This window comes from Echiichthys vipera, assembly GCF_963691815.1.
Source record: "Echiichthys vipera genome assembly, chromosome: 1".
Classification (NCBI taxonomy): domain Eukaryota; kingdom Metazoa; phylum Chordata; class Actinopteri; order Perciformes; family Trachinidae; genus Echiichthys; species Echiichthys vipera.
The window spans coordinates 17430291-17455004 of NC_139826.1; the positions used below are offsets into that span (position 1 = coordinate 17430291).

Here is a 24714-nt window from a genome sequence, read left to right on the forward strand (position 1 = left end):
AATTAATTTGTTTTCTACAGATGCACAAGTGTTTCACTTGGCCCGCACTAGGCAGTTCCTGCGTAAAGTCTAGCAGAATGTGAATGCGTAAAGTTGGATTTCACTTTTTTTAAATTCAGGCTACTTGTCCCTTGAGGCAACAGAAGGACTACATGACTGTTAAATTGTGCTTGTTTCTTTAATGATTGCAGAGTCAGACACTTGAAGAAGGTGAAATGTTAACTAATAAATCGGGATAGGAACTCAAGCAGCATGGATGTACAGATGTCTACTCTGCACCAAGCATCACAGACAAAACTTTCCTTGGAGGAAACTGAAGTGTCTGAGGCCTTGGATAGGTTATCTTTTTTCTTAAAAGATACTCTTGTGAATAAGCTGCTGCCTTTTCATATTTGTGTTGTTTATTCAGTTATTTGATAATACAGGTGTGAAAGACTTTCAAATGGTAAACATTGTACCCATTCTGAGTGATAGACCCTCAAATTAATTGATTTATGGCGTTTGTGTTGGTCTTTGCATCTATTCTAAATTCAGCTTTTTCATTGGTTTCCGTCTTTGGGCCGAAACCATCGGAACATGTGAAGTACTCGGCTGTGTCCTTTTCCTGAAACTCTGGGAAAGTAATGTCTCCATGAAAGTTTGGCTCATGCAATCTTAAATCAATTTTTCCTTCGATTAAAAAAGAAGTTTGATTTGGAGATGGAACGAGAGGAAAAAACTGCAGTTGGAATGAGCCTAGGAATAAAAGCACCACTGTGCAAGCGGTTTTAATCTGCTCCGGACTGTATGAGTTGGCCCAAAAGGGGGGCACCTGTCCAAATTAATAACTGGAGTGTAATACAGGATCACATAGCCAGAGAAACAGGGAGTTGCACACTCCTGAGTTGGTCTCCTTCTCTGAAGGCAAGGATCATGTCAGGGCTTGTTTCTGTAACAACCTGGAGAACTTTGACTGTGAATATCTGACAGCTTTTTATCCCACTGAGATTCTTATTGTTGAATGCTGCTCGAGTTGGGCTGTGATGTTGTGAAAAGGAGAGGGGACGTCTCTAAAAATATAAATGAGCTTCAGTGCCACACTCTACTTCCTTATAGCAGAAAGTTACAATAACTATCTAAAAGGGTGCTGTCATGGAGCTGGTTGCTCATGTTTATGATAAATCTCTACCCGTTTCTTTTAGACATTTTCTTCATCTTGTTCTTTAATGAAGCTGACTAGTGAATGTTGGCTTCCTGCGCACTTTTACTCTCAGCCCAGCTGGCGGAAATCTCGCTGTCTTTCATCGTTTCTACCTGCATATGTGAATGTGATTTTAAATCTGTGTAGTTGTGTGGCAAAGTATAACGCCCTTCCCCTCCGTCTGTCTTTTTTGTTCTGCTTTGTCTATTCATATGAGTGTCTGACTGTTCATTTTCTTGCTCTCTCTGAGTGTTTTCTTGTTGCTCAGGAAACAGTCACATCTTTGAGGTGAAATATTCCACTGTTCTATTCAGAGTCATTGGGCAAGCTCACTGTAAGGGTGTTTTCCCTTACAGAAGAACAAGTCCTGTGAATCAGCATAACTAGAAAGTGTGATAAAAGACGCATCTTTAAACTGAGTGAAAATGATTAATAAAAGCCTCTTCTTGAAATACTTTTTTCTCAGTAAGGGAAATAACCTTGTTAAGTATTTTCTTAGATTTACCCTTAAAACATGTTGTTAATGTTTTTTCTAGATCAGTTCACTAGGCAAAGGGTCAAAAGGGTCAATATTATTTGAAAGTCACTAATACTGAATATTATTTCCACATCTTGCCTGGTGTATGGTCCAGATAACACGAATACCTTTATTGTCAAGTGAAAAGGGTCACAGTCTTATGTGTCTCTGGATATGAGGGACTTTAAAGTGGCTGTGCAGTCTGTAAATACAGGTAGTTCACATGTTTTACCTGGATTTAAAAGAGGAAATTGCAGCAGGCTACCTACCCTTGTCTTTTTTTAAACTTTGAGAATAGGAGGTGCTGCCTTAGCTTCTTAGCTTCTGCCTTAGCAAATTGTCAACTCTTTGACTCATCTCTCATTTTCTAATCCTAGTAACGACACAGGGAAATGCATTAATTGTTTGTTTGTTGCTTGAAGTGTGAGATTTGCCCAAAACGGCTACAAGACTTCAGCTTTTATGCTAGCTTTAGAATAAAATCCAGCTCTAGTCAAAGCGTAAATAACCCATGCTAGGCTCTAGCCAGTAACTAGGACTCAGCATGAGGGGAATAGCAAAATATCGCGGAGTGATTCAGTATTTTTTGACCCAAAAAAAGGGAGAAGAAAAAATATCAAGTAGGTAGGTCATCTTATCAGTTGCCTGTCTATGTGAGCTGTGCATATTAGAAACAACTCACTGTACACTGCTTTTTCAGACCTTGTCTTTTGGCCCAGACAGTCAATGGACACGTTTCAGACATATCTGTACTGTCACAATAAGTAGCAACACTGTGACAGCTGAGACAAACTGAGACTTACAAGGAACTCCAGTTTCTCACATTTTCCTGCAGACCTTTTCATGAAGTTTCACTTATGTTTTAACATTTATGACTTGAGTGGGTGTGTGGTCTCTGTTGGAGGTCCTGTTGGAGCAAATGCTTCTGCCCATCTCAAGGAATGTGTTTCCATTGACTTTGTATTCACCACCTCTAGATATTGCATTGTGTTGTTGCTACTTTTGTGGTTGCGTGCATCTCTGGAAGTGTTTCTGTCTGTCTGTCCGTCTTTATGTTTGTCTTTGTCTCTCTCTGTCCATCTGTCCGTCTTTTCTCTCTTTCTCTCTTCCTCCCCAACCGGTCAAGACAGATGTCCGTCCTCCATAGAGCTGGGTCGTTCCTGCCTGTTATAGGGAAGGTTTTTGTTGCCACCGTACTCAATGGGGGAATTGTTGGGTCTATGTAAATCATAAATAAGTCATAGAGTGTGGTCTATACCTACTCTGCACTTCGTGTTGAGCAACTTGGACAATGTTTCTTGTTAATGGTAACTTTAAATGTAATTTGTCATTGCATTTAAATTTGGGCACTAACCCAAATTTAGTGCTGCACTGATACAGTGAAAATTAACTGACTACAGTTGTGATTATCACTTCTGATAATTGATAATTATTTAAGTCCTTTATAAAGATTGCGTAGAAAATGTGGAGTATCATTGGCGTTTGGTCTGTTATTACGAAAAAACAAGCGATTTGAAGATGTCAGCTTGGGTCCTGGGATATTGCTACAGCCACTTTTCACTATTTTCTGACATTTTGTTGATGATTTTTTCGTGTGAACCAACCCTTTTAAGAAACTATTAGACATTCATCATGACTAACTGATTAATAAACTCACTATAATGTTACCCCTTTATGCAGACTTCCTTAGGCTGCTTCACACAAAATAAAATCCATACAAAATTCCCAGTGCTAAAAAATATCACCCTGAAAAGCGGCGACACATAGTGTTGTGTTTCCATATATAGCATGTCACCATTGATGGTTCTTGCTTTTTTCCATCTGATGGTTGAGCTCAGGCCTTTTTTCTTTTTTTAATTTATCGTATTAAGCTTTTGAAAAAAAACAAAAACATTAGGCCGTCTCCCGTAGATTTATCATAGGCAAGGGAAACCACGTGTTAAGAGGTATGTAAGTCATGTTTTGAGTAACTTAATGCAAACTGGCCGATAGTCCCAGACCTTTTTCACTTTGTAGCCTACAGCTAACTATCGCTGTGAAACAAACGGCACTGAAAGTGTGACGCTTGTGTGTGATTGTTTGCTTGCTACAGAGAGAGGCCTGAAACTTATTTTGACACTGATTATAGAACATTTTTGCCCTTAACTGTTTTTGATTCTAGTTTCATTAATGAAAACAAAAGAATACATTTTACAAAATGTTACATTATGTATTTGTGTTTAGCCCTCAAAGTACCACTTACTCCATTTGTGATAGAGTGTCTATGGTGAAGTGGTTTTGTGAGTGAGGGGTAGAAATAAGCTACTGGTGGGTTAGGGTTATGCAGCAGCTCATTGGGCGTTTGAGGTGGTATGAGGCAGGGGGGCAGAAGTGCCCTTTATGGGTGGCAGAGTAGTAGATCCATAGCAAAGGAGTCTGGCTTTCTGCCCAGACATACCATGTGGGGTTCAGATGGCAGGGTGGAATGAAAGGAGAGGGGGTCACACTGCTCTCTAGCTGCTCGTGAGCGGAAGATGAACATCATTTTTGTTCACCCACTCCCATCTAGACCTTTCTTTTTGTATACTGTATATTCTGTATACATTGACTTGTTCTTTGTCTCTGCATTATCTAATCTCAAAAACTGAAAGAAGTTTTTTTTGTGGTTTTGTCGGTTGCCACCTTACTAGCAAAGAGCATTGTGCCGCCAGGATGACTGAGGCTTCTTTCCTTTCTCACTGCTTTCTCAGGATGTGAAAGAGACCACCAGTGACATCAGAGAGAATGATCTAGGCTAATGAAATCTCCAGATGCCAGCAATCGCCACAACCACTTAGTTACTAGTCAGGTTAAAGTTTGTTCTGTTAACATGCTAAGACATTTCTTGGACTTGTATCGTTGTCTTTGTCATGTGTAGAAAGGAAGATATGTCAAGGCACATCTTTAGCATAATGAAATTATCAAACTGAGAGCAGCTAGTGGAGAAAGCAATCTTGCTCTTGTCTATGTTGTTGTCAGTTTTCTGCTTCTCTGAACCAGGAGCACGATCTGCTCAGCACTTGTCATGGGAAAGACTGAAATTACATCGCTCTCATGGTGGACTATTTTGAGCTCCCAAAGAGAGTGGCAGAGGGCAGGCGGCAGGTTCTAGTGACTCGTTTGTACTTAGTGCAGGAGAACCCCTCTCGTCCCAGCACGTCTGCAGCCTTCAACTTTTTACTGCTCAAGCACTTTGCGATCTTAACGAGGAGAGGAGTGGAAGAATGCTGTGCGCTACATCGCCAGGTGAGTGTGTCGGCACTCCCAGACTCTAGCCAGGTGTGTTTTTTGTGTATGTGTGTCTGTGTGTTTGTTTAGACTTTTACATTGAGGGGTGGGAGCCACCACTCAGGCAAGCAGCTGTGATTATAGTACAGGCTGTCCTGAGGTCTGTTAGACATTATATTACACCTTCCCTAAAATAACAACAGACTACATTTTTTTTTCATTGACACATATGGCAAATTTGATGAGAGTTGTCCAGTCTAAATTTTAAATATGTTAATTTTTTGCTGATATTGTTACACGTTTTATGGAATGCACTTGATTCCCACTAGCTTGGTCCTTTTTTTAATTTTAATTGTGACGCTTCTTAGGACATTGATATGTATTGGTATGCATAGGTATGGTTACTATACCAAACCTCACAAATTATATTCCGAAAAAGTCAAAAATAAAAATAAAGGAGAGAGGAAAACATACAAACAGAGCTAGGATAGTGGAGTTAAGCTACTTATTGACTTTGTAAATGTTATAGTTTCAGATTTAAGGCTTTTTGTGTCAGAAACAGAGTGTATGGACCTACAGTTTCCAATACTTCTATGAAATGTAAATGACACAGAGGTTAAAGGTCAGACAGTCATGCATGAGGTCCACATGTGGGGCTGAATCACCATGTGGGTGCCCCCTAACCCTACTGAACTAAAGGGGTCCCAGCACCCAGTGTGATGAATGAGACGTTTGTTTCCCGGGGCGAGGCATGAGTAACTATGTGTGGCATCTGTCTAGTTTAAATTTAGTGTAACTGAAGCTACCGCTGGCTGCGCTGTATCAACATGTCAGAGGCTGCATTACACCAGAGAGAAAGCTGTTGAACTCCTGCATCTGGTTTTATTTTTTTCTTTCTCTCTCTGGCCTTATTTTACTATGAGGTGCGGCTTGCTACACGAGGATTAGGGTGGTTTGAAACCCATTTTATTTTAGGCTATCCCCCAGTGCCTTATTTTTAGTCAGGCTAATGCTTGGTATTGGCACCTCTACCCCATGCAGTTTTTCTTGTCCCACTCCCGTTATCTGATCTAAAATGAGTCATCAAGAAACTTTGATTATTAGGTTGGCCTTTATTGACAATGATCAATGTTATGATGTTTTAGATACATGAGAAAATATTTAAGTAACTTCAGTCATCACTTTTAAACTTATGATGCACCAGTCAGATTTTCAAGGGGGTAATGGTACACATTTCAGTTGGGGCTCATGTGTTTGAGTGGACCCTACTACATGGGTCACAATTGGAATGTGGATCATGTGGACTTTGACAGCTGGGCAAAAAGGGCACAACAATTGTAGATGAACTGTTGATCACTTAATGCACATTATGCCCAAGAGAGTAAAATATGAATTCGGCCTCTCTGCCAAAGATATTTTAGTCATCTTGTTCAACATGTATGAACTTGTGGAGGTGTGAAAAAAACAGAAAGGAAGAGTTTCCTACTTAAGGCGTAGTTTTTGTCTGGACATATTCCACCTTCATTGACGTTTCTGTAGGGGAAATTGTTGTGTTCCTGTTTTTTCCTTGATTATTTCCTGTTTTTGTTGTTGTTTTGTGTTAGCCTGATCACAAGCATGACAAATAGAGGACTGTTATGAGGCTCTCCCCCAAAGAGCAGAGCGGATGGACCCTTTACTTGAGGACACTGCATTTCTTTTTACCACCTCGCCAAATCCTCATCATCCATTCCACTCCTGCACAAGCAACACAGATGATGGGAAATGGTTTTGCTGGTACAGTTGTTTAATTAATCTGTGTGAAGGTGGGTCAAGGCCAGGAGACTGGGGTAGCCATTGTTGACATGTGGAGATAAGGAAGGTGTACATGGATATATATATATATATATATATACTTCTATAACAAGCATTACTTTGTTGATGCTTGGATATTCCAGGACCATAGTATATACAGTATATAGTATAATAATCTGTATGATTTTGTATGAACTTGGTTGGAGGATATTGGTTGACGCACTTGCACACACTTATCAGTTGTGTGTTTATACTGTAGTGTCACTACTAAGACCCGCAGTGTGTAAATGTCAACTATCTTGTCCCTCAGCGCTCTGTATTTCTCTCTCACACACGTTGTCTCTCTCACTTTCCCTCTTTCTCTCTCACACATAAAGGAACACAAAAGCTGTTTCCCTGTCTGTCCCTCTCCCTTGCTCTCTCCGTTTCTTTCTCTCTGTCTCTCTCTTTCCCCGGGCTGACCTTTTCAGGCACATGCATAGTCAACCCTGACAGATTGTTTAAATTTCACCCCTGCTAGCAGTAGCCTCTGATGTTATCTGCTCTGGGTTATTACAGGCCATCAAGTGGCTTATGTTTGCCTTGGAGGGCAATCTTCTAATGCACTTTCCTGCTCCACTGAAAGCCAATGCATATGAACCGTCTGACATATTGTTTGTTGACACATGAACACAAGAAACCAAGTTATAGACCCCCCCCCCCCCAGATCTAGAACCAAATGTCTACTCTATCTCCCACCCACCATATTTTTGAACTAGTGATAGAACGATTGATCGGTCAGCTGATTGATTGGTTGTCCGATTAATCAGTCTGATTAATGTCATTTTGAGATAATTGGCTGATGCCTGCGCTCCCAAAGCTGAAAAATAAAGACACGTCAGACAGCCTTGTAAGTAGGGCTGCCCCCGACCAAGGTTTTTCTTGGTCGACCAGTGGTCATCATTTTGAGCGATTAGTCAACTACTAGTTCAACATAGTATTAGTATTAGTTCAACATAATTCATAACCATTATTTTTTCCCCTAAAGGGCACACAGCTGCGCTATAAGTCTGCCTGTTAATGACTGCAGCAAATTATTTTAGATTCTAACTCTGAATGTGTCAGAAAAAGTCAGCAAGGACTGTCAGAACATGGGCAGGTAGCTAGGCTAGGCTAACGTTACTTACATAGGTTATGTTCGTCGTGGACGAGTGATAGTTTTACTTGCAAAGTTTGCATGTGACCTTCTTGGGGTCATCCTTGTTCTTTTCAAAGTGATCTCATATTTAAGACAACAGCAATGTACAGCCAAGAGAACTGGCATGTTAAAAAAACCCACTGACATTGAGTGAGTGTCACAACTTCCTGTATCTGGCCCTTCAAATTAAAAGCCCTCCAGCCTTTTAGGCCCGATACTAGCCGCCAGTCACATCGATTTTCACTTACTTCTGACAAAACACAGCTCCAAATGTTTTTTGTTTTTCAATTGACCAATGAAATTTTGGTCTGCTAATGATTTTTTGGTCGACCAGTGCTTAGTCCACTATTTGGGGGCAGCCCTACGTGTAAGTGTGGCTACTGTGGAACGAAGTTAGTTAAAAAACTAGCCCCCACGAGCCAGTTAATATATTGCTAAAAAATCCTTATTTTATTTAAACAACAACAGCATTCATTTTCCAGAACAGGTTATTTTATCATATTCAGGAGATAAGAAGAAATATGTTTTTCAGGTCTAAAGAAAAATGGTCTGTTGATATATTGTGTAAACCAAACTGACATATTTCCTCATAAAAATACAGTAGCTACAATGTGATACTTCAAGTGAAGTATAATTTAAACAAAAGACAAATGCACAGATGTACTCATGAACATTACCATTAGCCCTAGGACTAGCAGATCTTTTAAACCAATGAGGGTTAGGCACTTTGTCTGAATGACACTCAATCAGTCAATCAATCAATCAGTCAATCAGAAAATATAGTTTGTAATGCACTTTTATAAATGCAATTTAAATAAAGGTTATTATTATGATTAAAATATAAGTACACTTAAAATATAAGTATCACACTTTCTTTTTGGAATACCAAATGAATGTACTCCAAAGGCAATTAGTGATGTGTTTGAAAGGGATCTTTGTTTGTCGGTGGGTATTTAGTTAAGGTGGTTACTTGGCATTCTATGTTTATCCCATAATGTTATCTCTGCATGAGATCGTTAATTAGGAGCTTAATTTAGCTGCCGGCATATGTTAACATTGGCTTAGGCTGCCATTGTTAAGCCTCTGCTGGCTGGTGAGTTCACTGTGACGGCACAGGAAGGCTTTTTGATGTAACCCTAACATAAAATTACTGGATAAGACAGTAACAAGGCTATACGGATGTCAGATTAAACTGACACGCGTAACCCAGGGTTCTACTATATATGTACCACATAACTCTGGATAAATGGAACCCAACTCTATCCTCCTACGTTTGGATTTCTTTCTTGCTCACTCTTACTGAATTGTATGTACACAGACCCAACCATCTACACATACAGGGATCACCAGAAGGTTTGGCACAAACCCAGTCAGCAAAGTTTAGAGCCACAGGTGTAGGCCAACCCTAACAATACGCGTGTGCATGTGCGTCACAGACTCTGTGTTTAGAAGTGTAGGCAATGAGCCAGCTGCAGATTTCTTAGAAAACCTGAGGGAAAGGAATTCAATTTGCTTTTGTGGGCTATGCTGGGAATCACTGCAAATATCTAACTCAACCAAAATATTAAAATGTTCAATAAAATGTGACTTCTAAAAAGGTTTTAAGACCTCTTGTGCTTGAAAAGGGGTTATTGCTGAATGAAATGGTAATTATTATTTACTGTATTAATCAAGGTATAGACTACACTTCATCAATGTCATGATTCATTCATTCATCTTCAACCGCTTGTCCCTGTCGGGGTCGCGGGGAGGCTGGAGCCGATCTCAGCTGACATCGGGCGTGAGGCGGGGTACACCCCTGGACAGGACGCCAGTCTATCGCTGGGTACATAGAGACGAACAGAGACACACAACCATTCACACCTACGGGGAATTTAGAGTCATCAATGAACCTAACACAGGCATGGTTTTGGATTGTGGGAGGAAACCGGAGAACCCAGAGAAAACCCACGCAGACACAGGGAGAACATTCAACTCCACACAGAAGGGCCCCAGCCGGGATTCGAACCGGGAACCCTCTTGTTGTGAGGCGAAAGTGCTGACCACCAATAATATATATAATATATTATATATATTATTATATTCACAGTGGGCCACTGACTCTTTTAGTGACATAGTAATCCTTGCCCTGTTGTTTACTTACATAAAAATTAACCCCAAAAGAATTTCACACAGTGAGGTATACATAATTTAAAATTTGAAGAAAAAGTTGGATTGGGGCACCTAAACATAAAAAATATTGTGTACTCACATACAAAATGTGTTTCTCTGGGAATCGAAGCAGACTGATTTTTTTTTAATCAGTGGCGACAGTTCTAAGACTGCAAGGGAAGCTCAGCTTCCCCTAAAATGTCACCAAAAAAAAGTGGTGAAATATGTACTGCTGTGTGTACATTTCATTGACTAAATACGCTCTAGAAAGCCTTCATCTTTTGGTCAGAATCAGCTACTTATCACAGGTAACCGGCACAACTTCCTTCTCATTCATCCACAACACTTTACAGAGTCGGTCACTCAGCTTCTACTGACTTCAGGGGGGAAGCGTAGAGCGGATTGTTCCACTGCAGCCAAACTAGACGGTCATTGGATAAATGCTGAGCTTTTTCCCGACCATCGGACGTTCAGCGTCTCTGGGGGTCTATGGCACAGTGGGCTGGCCCGGACGCTCGGCTTCTGCATGATGATTGGATGTGCTGTCTGAGGTGGAATCGTTTTTTGATTGATAGCTAAATGAGCAAATCAGCGATCTTGAAGAATAAACGTCCAACGGAGCATTTTCCAAGTTTTTCATTCCGTTGTTCTGAACTGAGCCAGAGACTTTACCGATCCCCAGCGACTTTGTCTTTGTTAGAAACGACTAATGTTGTGTTTGGCGACTCTGTTCTGTCACTCTGCGGTTTCTTTCTCCAACAAACAGCGCCAGCTGCGGAGCTTCTCCCCCGTCACGATCACTTAGACTCACAGGTGGTCACACTTCACAGTAGCCTGGCGCAGCAGCTCCAGCTGAGCCAAGGCCGTTAAAGCAGCCTAGCTCTGCTGGCCAGTCACTGGAAAAGAGGCCTAGTTGATACGACAAGGTCACAGATCATTTTCTTCAAAAGGAACAAAGGGTAGAATTTACATATAAATAAACAAACACATTTATGATGTAGGCTGGAAAAATGAGCTTCCCCTCCTTGAAAGACCAGCAATTGCCACTGTATCTGAGATATATGCCATTGAACCCACGAGGTGTAGCTCATGGCATGTTGCCACACTTTTCTCTGGTCTGTTGGTTAGCAGCTCTTGAGGGTTGAAAGAGGAGACTGGGCCGAATACAAAGCCTTCTGTACAGGGGATGTAAGCAGAGCCTGCTCTAATCAACCTGCTTGCCCACTACAAAGGGAACCCTGGCTAAGGTTACCCTTTAGCTCCAGCACCACATGGTGTTGGGGCTAGTTGGTAACCTAAGACAGTAATATTGCTAATATGTGTCTACGCACATTTATATACAAAATAGACACACAAGGGTACACTCATACCCATACATTAAGTGCAAAAATACACAGGAAGGCACAGAAGCACAACCGCAGGCACATAGGAACATACACACAGACGCCACCCACACTTGTATGCCAATGCACATGCACATACACACATAAAGACAGGCAGACAGAAAGCTTGTGGGCACATCACCAAGAACCTTCTGCAGCAATTAGCATGCCATCTTCTCTGGGAGAGACAAATCCTTTCCTCCCTCAGTAGTACACTGGGCCTTTTCAGAATGTGGGCCTGTGTGTCACTGCTGGTCACAGGACCCTGACACACTTTGTGTGCAGTGAGAGTAGGAGGAGGGAAGAATAAGGTCTCTAAGGATTATTCCTTAAGCCAGAATCCCTAGGCAGTGTGACGGTCAGCCAGAGGCCTGTTGAGCTTTGTATCAAGGAGCCAGAGTGTATCCCACCATCACCAGTGGGTCAGGCCATTTCCTGTGGTTACTGTGAGAACACAATGGTCTTAGCAGTCTGCCACAAAAGCCCACAAAGATGAGCTTTACTGAAACATCAACCAGTGATGCAGAGCTATTATTATCTAAGGTACAGCAAAGCCTCTTACATATCTTTATTTAACTGGCAGGGCTTTCTGATGCATGGACACTTGAGGAGTATGTGACGCACCAGGCTTTTTAGCAACAGTACAGGTGCTTCGCAACCAAGGCCATTGATAAAACAGTACCAACCGTTTCCTTTCCTCTCTTCTCTTCTCCTCTCCTCTCCCCTCCACCCCGACCTCTTGTCCTAAGATGACTGGTGTTTGGCTTTGACTTGGGGGTTCCCCACCGCCCACCCCTTTCCTCACACTGGAGGGTTTTAGGTAGCAGGCTAATCTTATCTCAGGGCAAGCAGAGGGCTGTGGGCCAGGTAACATGGTTGCCCCCTTTCTGACCCGCATCTGGGAAACACTATTACTTACCTCCCTACACCATTTGAAAAAAAAGAAATGCAAAAATGGATGGATTTTTGTGGCATCTCACCTTTACTTTTACTTTTCCACTCTCACCAATAAGCATTTGGTTATTGTGGAACAAAGAAAGAGGGACAGAATATGATGAATAAAAGGGCAAATACAATTTTTCATTTGAACTTAGTATGTTAAATGAATGTTATACCCATGACACTAAACGACAACAGCAGAGGGATTCCTAATCTGTTATCTGAGGAGGCTGAGGAACAGACAGAGACAGTTATTGCTCTCATTTGATTCCACATCACTGAGCCAATACAGATATATTATACAAAGTGTCTCCCACACCTTATTGTGTTTTAAGATGTATGTTTTGATGTACCATACATTTTATCCAAACATACTGTAGTTATTACATGATAATAATACTATATAATTAATAACCTAGCTGGTCACCCATTGCCATTGGTAGCTCATACCAGACGTGGCAGGAAAAGTAAACAGTTTAGATTTTTGTCCATGCAGTAAAACGTTTTAAATAGACCATTGGCTGGTTGGTAGCCAGTTGATTAGTACATCACTAATGAAACTTGGATCCGTTCAGAGTTTACATTTATGCCAAAGAATATTAATTTGGTTTGATATTATATTGCAGAGGAAATTATACAAGGCACAAACTATGACGGTTTCGTCTTATCTTTTAAATAATGAAAATGGCACAAATCAAGCCACAGAAAAAGGAAAATATAGTACCAAAACAGAGTTCCAGATTTACCAACATAAAAACCCTTCTGAAAATGACTCTGCAACTTTCATTCTATTGGCACTTGCAATTTGTGTGTAGTAAGCACCTAATTTACAAAGGAAGCAGCATATTACTTAGTCAGCACCCAGAACCGGATTAACTGAATTAAATGTTTTTTGGTGCGATTTAACAGAGCTAAAACAACCTCAAAACTTTAAGGTGAGGTTTTCTGTGAGCATGGTGTGGTGTAAAGGGCAGTGCAGTGTAGTTGATAGGAAAAGGGCACCTGCTGTGATATGCCTCCGTCTTAAGGTGTGTGTTTCTGTCTTTACTGGTGCCCTCTGTTTCTTTTCCGTTTCCTTCTGTCTTCCTCTGTTTTCTTCACGTTATTTCCCAATTCAGGCCATCACATGTTTTTTTTCTTTTTCTCACAGCCTCTTTCTCTTCCTATCAAGTCGGTTGTCCTTCTCTTGCTCCCTGTCAGTCAGTCAGATGCTATCGTCAGAGGATCCACTGCTGGGTCTTGTGACAGGCAGGCAGGGCCAATGAGAAGCTGAGCAGCTATAAATAAAGAGCTTGCTGCTACTGCCTCTGTTGCTGCTGTTAGATAGAGAGGGTAGGAGGGCAGAAACCAAAAAAAGGTTTTCCTTTTTACAAACTTCTTTCTGTGAGGCCAACTGTAATATTTAGTTCTAATGTAAAACCATAGGGAACACATATGGGAACTTAATTTGACTAAATACCAAATTATCTGTTTATCTGTGCTTGACCCTTTAGAAAAGATTTTAGATTTTGAATATAAAAAATGCCTCTTATTTTTATGCAGGTAGACAATTAAGGAATATGGGCAAGTGTAATAAATTTCCAACCTTGTCCTGTACATGCTACACTGTGTTTTTAGCTAAACTAGATATTTAATAGATGCTTATTGACCTATATTTTGCCCTGGTAATTTTGCAATTTTCAAAACAATATTAATCATTATTTTGTAAAAGAGAAGATGTATTCATCATAGCTTAAGAAAGGATAGGACAGGAAGGCTGATGTTACATTATGAGTGTGTGTTTTTAGGCGGGTGGTAAGGTTGTGTCACGATACCATCGTTTTAAACTTAAATACAATGATAGTATAGTACACAAAATAGGACATATATATACATATTTTTTTTTTTAATTTTTATTAACAATCTCCAGAGTGCTGGTACAGAAGAAGTCAATGAACACATACCAACACACAGTTCAATTGTATTTTCTGTTGCTTCATTTGTGCAGCTTACGGTTGAAAGTCTGATTGTAGATCTGCTTTTTCTGTAGCTTCACTACTTTCGATTCTATTGAATGTGGATATCCTATAGTTTTGAAACATGTGGAATTAAAAGTTATTAATACTTCAATACTTTTGACAACCTTAGTAAGTGGTGCTTTACAGAAACTAAACGTGAGTTTAAAAATTCTGCCCTCTGCTCTCGTTAATGCATGACACATACAATTTAATTGTCACAAGTGAAAATAATCTGCATGTGAAGTTGTCTTTTAAAGTTTTCATATGGGAATATAACACATTTGAGAAAATGTCTCTGCATGTGAAATAAAGTTTTCACATGTGAAACACTGGGAGGGGGTTTACTCAGTGGTAGCATCAAAGCATTTCCAGTGGAAGTTTATCAATAACCTCTCACAGTGTAGTGCCAGTGTGGACAGTAGGCTCTTGTCTATTTGTTTGTGTATGTGTGTTTGTGTGTGTGCTCACTGCCTGTGCCAAATGACCTTTGGTATAAATAGCCTGCCGGTGCTAGCTGTGATGACAGCCGACAGCGTGCACCGTTGTGTGAATTTGTTTCCTGAGTAGTGCTGTTCATCGGTCATCCCTCTTGGAACAATGCCTGTATCACTGCCTGCTACCCAGCAACACTCTGGTCTGTAATTTCCTGGAATCGGGCTCAATCGCAAGTGCAAACTTAGGGCGCAACTGCATATAGCCCAAAGTACCAAACCTAGTCCTGGTCAGGATGAACACATTACTAGTAGGAACAGTGCAGTATCAGCAGGTTGACCGATATTAATGACCAATTAGACTTCCCCATACCCTTTTAAAAGCAAGTTTAATGGTATGAGGCTGGACTGCTTCTCTGTTCTGCTTCAGTAGTACCAAGGCACAAATATACAGAAACCCAAACAGTAATATAAAACACCTTAAATATGCTTTCAATATCTTGGCTGTCTTTGAGTTGGCCTCATAATCATGTTTCATTTCGGACTTGGCATGCTGGACTGAAGAGCCAACCAAAGCTCTAATCTTGGATGAAAATTATTTTGTTGCTATTGTGACTGATTTTGACTCTGATGAGGATGATTAAAGGGTGGGTCAGATGAAAATGACTGATGTTTCAGCTATATGCCTACTAGTGCTTTTGTCCTATCTGCATAAACAGAACCTTAGCTGTGTCATTACACTCGTAGGTATCATAAATGACACAACTAAGGTGTATCTACATTAGGTCAATCTATGTCTATGTCTATGTGTCACCAATACAAGCTTTTAAATGTCTTGGTAAGAGTTGATCTGGACATTCCTACCAATAACAATTTGTATTGTACTTCTTCATTACCCAATGAAGTCAAATGAAAAAACATTAAGGAAAAAGCGACAGTAATAGCTGAAAATATTCTCCCAATTTCTGCATCTTAATCTTTCTTTTCTTTTATTCTCCTAGACCTGGAGCCTGATGACAACACATCATTCTACATCCTAAATGTGGGCCAGCCCCAGTCTATGGTCACCAGCCACCAGTCTATTGGCCTGCCTCGTCATGGCATGCAGTCCCACTCCCAGATCATCAGCACTTCTCCACGCCTTCACTCACACAAACCAGGATCTGAGCTTCCAAGCTATGAAGCACAAAACTCCAAGTATGGCACCTCTCCCCTGCTGCCCTCTGCTCCTGTGGAGGCACCAAAGGCCTTTGAGTGCCCCAGTATACAGATCACCTCCATCTCCCCCAGCTGCCAGCAGGAGATGGATGCCAATGAGGATCTGAGGGTCAATGGCCTTGATGGGGACTACCATGGTGAAAGGCCCCTGTCCAGAGACCACCTTTATTTACCTCTGGACCACTCATACCGGGACTCTTCGCTCAGCCCTAGTCCATGCAGCAGCCTCTCCTCGAGGAGCTGGTTCTCTGATGCCTCCTCCTGTGAATCATTCTCACACGTCTATGACGATGTTGACTCAGAGCTAAATGAAGCGGCTGCCCGTTTCACCTTGGGCTCACCGCTTACTTCCCCAGGCTGTGTCTCCCCTCAAACCAGTGTTGGAGTTTTGGAGGACCAGCCCCACTGGCAGCACCACCACCCGGCCTTTGTGCACCACTCCCACTCCATCAGCCTGTCCCCTCGACAGTCCCCCTGCCACTCACCACGCACCAGTGTCACAGATGAAAATTGGCTTAGCCCGCGACCACCTTCCAGGCCTTCCTCACGTCCCACCTCACCCTGTGGGAAGAGGCGCCACTCTAGCGCTGACATCTGCTACCCGGGCTCAGTGTCTCCTCATCACTCACCCACACCCACGCCAGGACCTTCACCAAGGGGCAGCGTGACAGAGGACACCTGGGTTGGCAGCCCTTCTCTAGGCATGTCACCCTTCCAGTGCTGCCCATCTGAGGCAGACATCCCATCCAAGACAAGGAAGACCTCACAGGACAGAACAACTATGCAGACCGGCAAAGGAGAGCTGGGGCTAGATGATCAAGGAAATATGTCTCCTAATCTAGACTCTCCTTCAGACGAGGGCCTGCACAGTCTGAAGAAAGATGGGCCTGGGGAACAGTTCCTTTCAGTGCCCTCTCACTTTTCATGGAGTAAACCCAAACCTGGTCATACACCTATATTCAGGTAAATTTCCCGATGTTTAAGAGAATGAGAAGCAGAAAAAAATAACGGTCTTTTCTAAATGCAGCTCACAGATGCAGTCATCAAATGTAGGATGATTATTTATGCAGATGTAGATGACTCAATGGGAGAGGAAGTGACTGGAAAAAATCTAACGTTATTATCTTTTAAAATGTCGGTGAGGACTTTCTCAACAAGTTGAAAAAACTTTCTGTTGAAATCTATTTGTTCTTTTCTACTTCCTGTTTGTATTTGAGAAAGACTTGGCAACAGTTGGGATGGCAGTATTAGCTTGTGGATTTGATTCTTAATATTTTACATTCTTAAACTAAAAGGGTTTTTAACTTATAGTCAAAAACAAAAGGTGGTGTGGTGATAGCTGCAGCTTTGTCAGTATTTTTGTGAATTATTAATTCAATCGATGCTTGACAAGACAGCACATGTCGATCTTAAAAGCAATTATTAGGTCAAGGCTAAACAATAGACTTCAGTGGTGAGTGTTTTTATAGTGCTGTGAGGTGTCATAAAGATTGGAAACCTTTTTTGATCAAGTGTTTACATTGCAACGCAGTAAATTACTTAGTGTCAAATAACACGTTAGATGAATAATAGGCCTGTTGATGGAACAATGCAGATCAATGTTCAGTTACAGGGGAACTTTGAGCTTTGTATCAGCAGTATAAATCTGACTTAGTAACATTGTTGAGTAATACAAGTTTATTAGAACGTGGAGAGGAACAGGGGGACACACACAGACCCAACTTATCCAAACACACGCACAAGTCACAATCTCCACATTAAGGAGTGACGGCTGCAATCAGAAACTCTTAATAGTTTTTTAGGAGAGGGGTCTGCTGTCTGTTCTCCAATGTGTGCAGCAGATGAAGACATGGCCATGTTTGTGTCTGCACTGGCCCCTAGCACTGTAAATCAGCACAGGGCACATATGGCAAGGGGGCCACCACACACACATACACAAACACGTGCATAGACATAACACAAATGCTTGCTCACATAGACCTAAAACTCTCCAGACAATAACAGGGTAACAGGGTCAGCTCCATGTCACGTCACCATTTGATATTTACACCCTTGCCTTCAATAGTTGTTCATGTTGGCATCAAATACAGGTTAGACTTCAGATGTGACTGACTCATGCATAGTCAGGTGGTGTAAGCTCATGTCTGCCATGAGGTAGAAGCTGGTTGAGTTGCCTGTGTGCATGCATATGTGTGTTGGTGGTGTTTTGAACAGATGGCCCATGTTGAATGGTTGGGCTTGGGTTAGAGTGTGTGGGATTGAAACTTGGTGGTGTTCAGACACTTTCTCCACAGAGTCTTCTAACACCTCACTTCCTAAACTGTCTACAATGAGATATTAATGGCACTGTTATGAGTTGGTCCAGTAGAGTTTGTAGCAAATACATATATCTAGCTCAGTCACTAAGCAGGGCCTAGGCTAGAATTTGAATTTTTTAGCAAAAAATAATTGTCTTGGAAGTAACTACTACATCACTGGAATAAGTGATTTCCTTAATTTGCTGTATTTTCTTGAGTTTGGACCTTAAGAAATGAAGTGGCAGAAAGAAAACTATGTGCATGGTATATCCTTTAGGACAAAAAAATGCAGTTTTATTTGTTGGCTGAAGCAAGAGGTACTGATGATTGATTGGAGGTTGTATGTATGCTTACATGTATACCATAAGGCAGGGGTTTTTAGTCTGAGACCATGGGCCTCTACTCAGACAAAGCTATAAAAAAAAGGTGCCTCCTTGATGTACTTGCTTAGTTGCACTCAATTCCTGGATGCCTATGGGGTCGTGATTATGTTTTTTGATCCCATAGGCACTCCTAAAAAACTAAAACTCCAGAAAAACCGAAAAAATCACACACATTTATGCCATTCTGTGTGATCTTCTTTTGATTACTAATGTGATAAGTAACGTAATAACTTATGTGATATTTTGTTTACTTCCATTCACGGAGCCCCTGAAACAGTTTGGAGCCCCCCTCGGGAGGCCCACATTTTGAAAAGCTCTGCCATTAGACAGATATCAACCTGCAATGTCTGATATATATTTATGTGTTAGTCTAAATTGCAAGAAAATCTGTTTACAAGGTATTATTTCATATGTGACTGGGCCTCACATTTATACACCATGTGTAGATACGTAATTCATTGGATGGAAAGGATGCTAGTGGGATGATGGAGATAACAGAGAAGAAGGTGGGTTGGGGGAGTGGAATTGGACTGCAGCCCCTACAACATGACTCAGACATTTGAGAAATGTTATGCTTTGTCAGGACATAGGCCACCGCTTCTGCGCTGCTCTGTCACAAAGCTCATGTTTCCTCTGTCCTCCTCTACTCCTGTTACCGTAGAAGCCAAGTAAACCCACACTTCCTGGGTGGTTATGTCATGGCTGTCGGCAGGAAAACATAAGAGTTAGAATGCCTCTGTTACACTGTGTTAGATCTTTGATAGAGCTGCTGTCAGGTGAACACCTTAAGAATCAAACAACAGACTAAACATCACAGATAACCATACAGTACAAACTTTGTTTTGGAGCGGAATATGATGTCAACTATCATGACAGTCATTTGTGGTATATGTGCCTGTAATCTCATGTGAATTGACAAGTTACAACCTAAAGTGGCTTTAGGTGACATTTCTGTGTCACATGTGGTAGGAGAATATGTAGAATAGATTTGTAACCGTAAAGCTGCATTTACCTCTTCAGAAAATATCACACACATGCCTTTTCATTCCAAAATGAAGTTTTTCCTTCAGATTTGGTGCCAGTCTTTGAGGCAGTTCATGAAGTGAAATGGCTCCACTAAAAGCCTGACTCACATGTCTTTAATTCAGTCTGATCAGATTGGTCTGCACGTAGCCAGCACTTGACAGGCGTTTGGAAAGGGAAGAATTAAGGGAGTCAGCCATGCTGGCTAAAACTTTACAAACTTTCCCTTAAGAATTATTTGTACTGTCAAAGATCTATCGTGCAGTTTAAACATTTGGATGCTAGGAGCCTGTATCGTCTTGGTGGGAGCCAAATAAAAGCTTCTGCCACCGTGTGACACACATGGTGCACAGTGAGCCTATAGTGGCCAAAACTGTGGTAGAGATCAGTGTGTGGCATAGGGTGTCTGCCTCTTGGCCCATGAGACAGCATGGACTTGCAGCTGCAGTCGATTCACTGACTCAGGCCACATGCATGGACACAGTGGGAGTGTGCATACATACAGACACGGTTTCATCTATGATTGTGTATACTGTATACTGTGGGGCTAAAAAGGCACTTTGTAACTGCTGTCACATAAAACACCTGGATGATATACACAGAGTATAGTTTGTGCTGACTACAGCAGGCCTCTTGTATGATGCATAGTTAATTGTGTACACTGCCAAAATGTGACACTGTGACTTTTAATACAATGTTTGAGTTAAACATATGCACTGCAGTAGATCAGTACAGATATTACAGAGTAGAATAAAAAGGCAGACTTTAACAAGCAAAAGTATGTAAAAAAAAACAATAACATGAGCCGGGTAAACCATTAATCTAAAGGAAATGTAACAAACCAAACCAAAATAAGCCAAACTGTGGATAAAACATCTCCTGGAAATTTGTTTGGTAACATTTAAAGATCTGAAGATCAATCTGAATGGACCAGATTACCTCACATTTTGGGTGTTTGAAGACGTGGCACTATACTCCAAAATTGTTATTTTAAACTTGAAGAAAATTAAAGAAATTATAATCAACAAGATTAGATACAAAAACATTAGGAAAAGTTTACAGACTGATTGACGCTAATGTGTGATGCCAGTGTTTACAAAATGTATTTGGGATAAACTGATCTAATGCACTCAGATGGAGAGACTCAGTTTCTCTGTGGAGAAGGCCATTGAGTGTTTTATTTTTGAGTGCAGCTGTTCAAATATGATTGTGGCCTACACAGATAAAAAAAAAAAAGGCAGAGAGGAAAAACACACAATGCCAGCCTGTGTGGTGCACTACACGTAACATATACACTTGTACAGTACACACACACACACACACACACACACACACACACACACACACACACACACACACACACACACACACACACACACACACACACAGTAATTTACTCACTGTCTGACACTCATCCTACCACCCCTTCCCTGACCCATACAGCAGACTCACAAAGAAAACCCCCCTTAGAGAATGATTCAACCTTAAAGTCTTAACCTGACCTGACATAACAAGTGTTATGTTTAAGAACAAGATTAATGCATGTGGACATTCCAGTGATTCACTCTCTGGTAGGCTTAAGTGCACTGCATGATATACCCCAATTTTACACCCCCATTTAGGGGAATACCACATTTGCAGCTTTTGGATATGTTCAGACAGCCTGCAGCTTGTCATCAGCGATAAAGTAGAAAGAGAGATTGACTTGCTTGACCCTAATCTCTGATGTCACACAGATTAACATATATGCAGAGAACATTTGTAAATACGGAAAATCTGAAGGTGTAAGTACCCAAGCAGATGTTCTGAGGGAAATTTTTACTGTCCAGGCTGTTAAAATGTTCTTTCTTTGTCAATGATAAGATTTTGTGCTCTTAGTCTTAGAGGGAACTATACGCCCATTTTCAAAACTCATGCATATGATATCCATGGCCTAGGAAAGTTCTATCAGTATTTGTGAACAAGTGCTTCGCTCTCTCAACGCCTTAAATCAGAGAAGTAAGTCTCAAACTTGTGATGCTATCAAGTATAAAGTCTGGAGCTGCTTGTTTTCTTTTTTTTATACCCAAATGAGCTTTATTCAATTGAAGTGTTATCATGGATTTTAAAAATGTTGCGTAGTTTCCCTTTAAGCTTCAGTGCAGTTTGTACCAATTTCTACAACCACTAACCTTTCTACTTGAACGTGTATATGTTATAATGGTTTCATAACAAAGCTCTAATCTGTTCTGCCTCTTCGTGTGTGTGTGTGTGTGTGTGTGTGTGTGTGTGTGTGTGTGTGTGTGTGTGTGTGTGTGTGTGTGTGTGTGTGTTTGTGTGTGTGTGTGTTTGTGCGCGCGCTTGTGCTATTCTCTCCTCAGGACCTCCTCACTGCCTCCTCTAGATTGGCCGCTACCAAGCCAGTTTGGCCAGTATGACCTGAAGATAGAGGTGCAACCCAAAGCTCACCACCGAGCGCACTATGAGACTGAGGGCAGCCGAGGAGCTGTCAAAGCAGCATCCGGTGGCCACCCAATCGTCAAGGTAACATATTTAGTCATTTTCCTACGCGTCTATGGTCACTTACTGCTGCTCAGCCAAATACCTTGAGCATTTTGTAGTTTAACCCTGAAACTATAAAGACCATTAAACAAATGCTAAAAAGCTCAGCAGTGAAAGACATTCATCCTGACATCTTATGTTTAAAAAAACTGAACCAAAATCTATTTTACAGGACATAAACTTTGGTATTATGCTCCATTTACAAAATACGAGTAGTGCTGTCTCTACCATACTGAGGATTACATTTCCTTCTCTGAGGTCAGGACTGATTTACTGTCTGTGTTAACACGATGCCGGCCATGCATTAGTTAAGTAAGACCCTGTGCACTGAGCCCTTATCATCAAGCTCCCACAACGTTAACCACATAGCCAAGACATGAACTCTTGCAGCCTTCACAAACATTAAGGGAAGAATTAACTAAACGTATTTGCTGAATTTAGCAATGGCTTCCTGAGGATTCCCTTCTGCATTCTTACAGTTTACATGAGAGACATTGGATGAACATCTTTTGCCTCCTCAGAAGATGTAGGACTTCAGCACTCACCTGTAATCTACCGATAGCCGTTACTAAGACTAATGGAACATCATTGGACTATACTGTTCACACATAATTTCTCAGCCTTATAGATCAGACATCAGCTGGCTGTTGTGAATAAGCATCACATTATATTAGGTCACATGGCTCGTATCCCACAGCAAGACTGTCAGACAGCCTGTTGAGGCAGGAAGACAAGCAGGCTGCCAAGAGAGCTGCCACTAAAGCCCAGTCAGCTAGTCTGTCATTTGATAGCACCTGCAAGAGACTTGGTGAGTAGAACTACGGCTGCTTTCTCTCTGATCGAGTGAGAGAGAGAGAGAGAGAGAGAGAGAGAGAGAGAGAGAGAGAGAGAGAGAGAGAGAGAGAGAGAGAGAGAGAGCAATAGCGAAAGATTTCAGTCCCATTAATATTTTAAGAACACAGTGACTAGCTTGCTTTGTGCGTATGATTAGTATAGGGCCTTAGAACTAGACCATGACCATTATTGTGGAACCCAACAATGACTGACTTCAGACTGACATTTTCGGGTCAGCTGTCCAATCAGCCCAATCGTATTGCCACTTACAGCCCAGTATCGGCCATATACCTTGCACACTTGCATCTACACTTCTAGCGTTGCATTGGCACCTACATTATATCCTGAACTGAATGAGCATTTTGTCTGAATGTGACCTTCATTTTGTTTACACTGCCACAAATTTATGCATCAATGTTATTGTTAATTATTGTTTAGTTGTTATTGGTTGTGGGCAACATATGTTGTCATTGCTTGGGACTACAGATGGAAAGTAGGGTTGTCCTTAAGCTAACTCAGGCACCAATCATTATGCACAATTTACACAAGATATAACAATAAAAAAAAACTACAAACTATCTAACAGCTGTGGACATAGAATTTCCTGAAACAACAAGGAAGCCCAAATTACTGCCATTTGTTGCTTTAGAAACAGCCTATGTCCTCATGCATTCAGTCATGCAGGCTCCCTCCAGGCCAATCATTAACCATTTCAACCTCAGTTAGACCGAGATTCTATCCTGCCATATGTGACGATGCATAATTTAGCCGTCAAATGTTTTCAACCAAGCGTTTGCCACACTTGCCCTCATTCCTCATCCCCAGTGGGAATTGTTTTGTTAAAGCAGTGCAGTCAATTTTACTGTAGTGTGCAGACAGAAGACTGCATACAATTCATTTTTTTAATGTTATTTATTTCATGTTATTATGTTTTATTATAGTTTTTGATGGGCTAAATCTAGATCAAGATTAGAATACAAAGCAAATCCAATAACAGCTAATCACAGGTTAGGTCAAGGATGAAAACAGATGATAAGCCACAAGAGGAGTTAAGTTTACTACCACTCAGGTACTTGTTATAGGTAAGCAAGGGTTTATAAATCACTGTGTTCTGTTCTTGACAAATTGCCATACAATAAATCTCCTACAAAGTGATTTGGCAAGGTGCCTAGACCCTTACAGATAGTTGTACAGTTACAAAAAGTGAAAGAAGTCAGTGTTTCTTCTGGAGACATTCCTTAGCAGTATGCTGCCACTACCAGTGCTGAAAATGAAATGTATATCTGCTGGAACACGCTTTCATGATTATTTAGACAAACAGCAATGTGTTGTCACGGATAGAGGGAGCAGACAGAGCGAAAGAAGCACAGAGACAACATTTGCTTCTCATGAGAGAAAATGTGTGGGTGAATGAGTTTTACAAGGGATGGAGAACTGAGCAAGTTAGTTTGATAAGAAAGTCTGTAATAGTATAAAGTATGCAATATTACACTAAAGAAATCTTTACATCAATTTGAGTTCAGCTATTATACATACCACTTCACTCTTTTCAGTGCAGTGGCGGTTAATCAAACCTTAATAGTGATGTCGTAATGTCCAGCTGG

General features: G+C 41.1%; 1 protein-coding gene across 2 annotated transcripts in view; it reads left to right on the plus strand.

Annotated features, from left to right (window-relative positions):
* nfatc3a (nuclear factor of activated T cells 3a) overlaps nucleotides 1–24714 on the plus strand; it is a 62549-nt gene that overhangs the window by 2480 nt on the left and 35355 nt on the right. Inside the window, exons 1-3 of one of the 2 annotated variants that reach the window (XM_083913411.1) lie at nucleotides 4869–4994; nucleotides 15816–16995; nucleotides 22096–22258. In XM_083913411.1, coding sequence (XP_083769537.1) covers nucleotides 15875–16995; nucleotides 22096–22258 — 1284 coding nt within the window. In that variant the 5' untranslated portion in view covers nucleotides 4869–4994; nucleotides 15816–15874. Of the gene's footprint in view, nucleotides 1–4868; nucleotides 4995–15815; nucleotides 16996–22095; nucleotides 22259–24714 lie in introns of those variants that run through there. The other variant, XM_083913410.1, reaches the window with a different exon arrangement.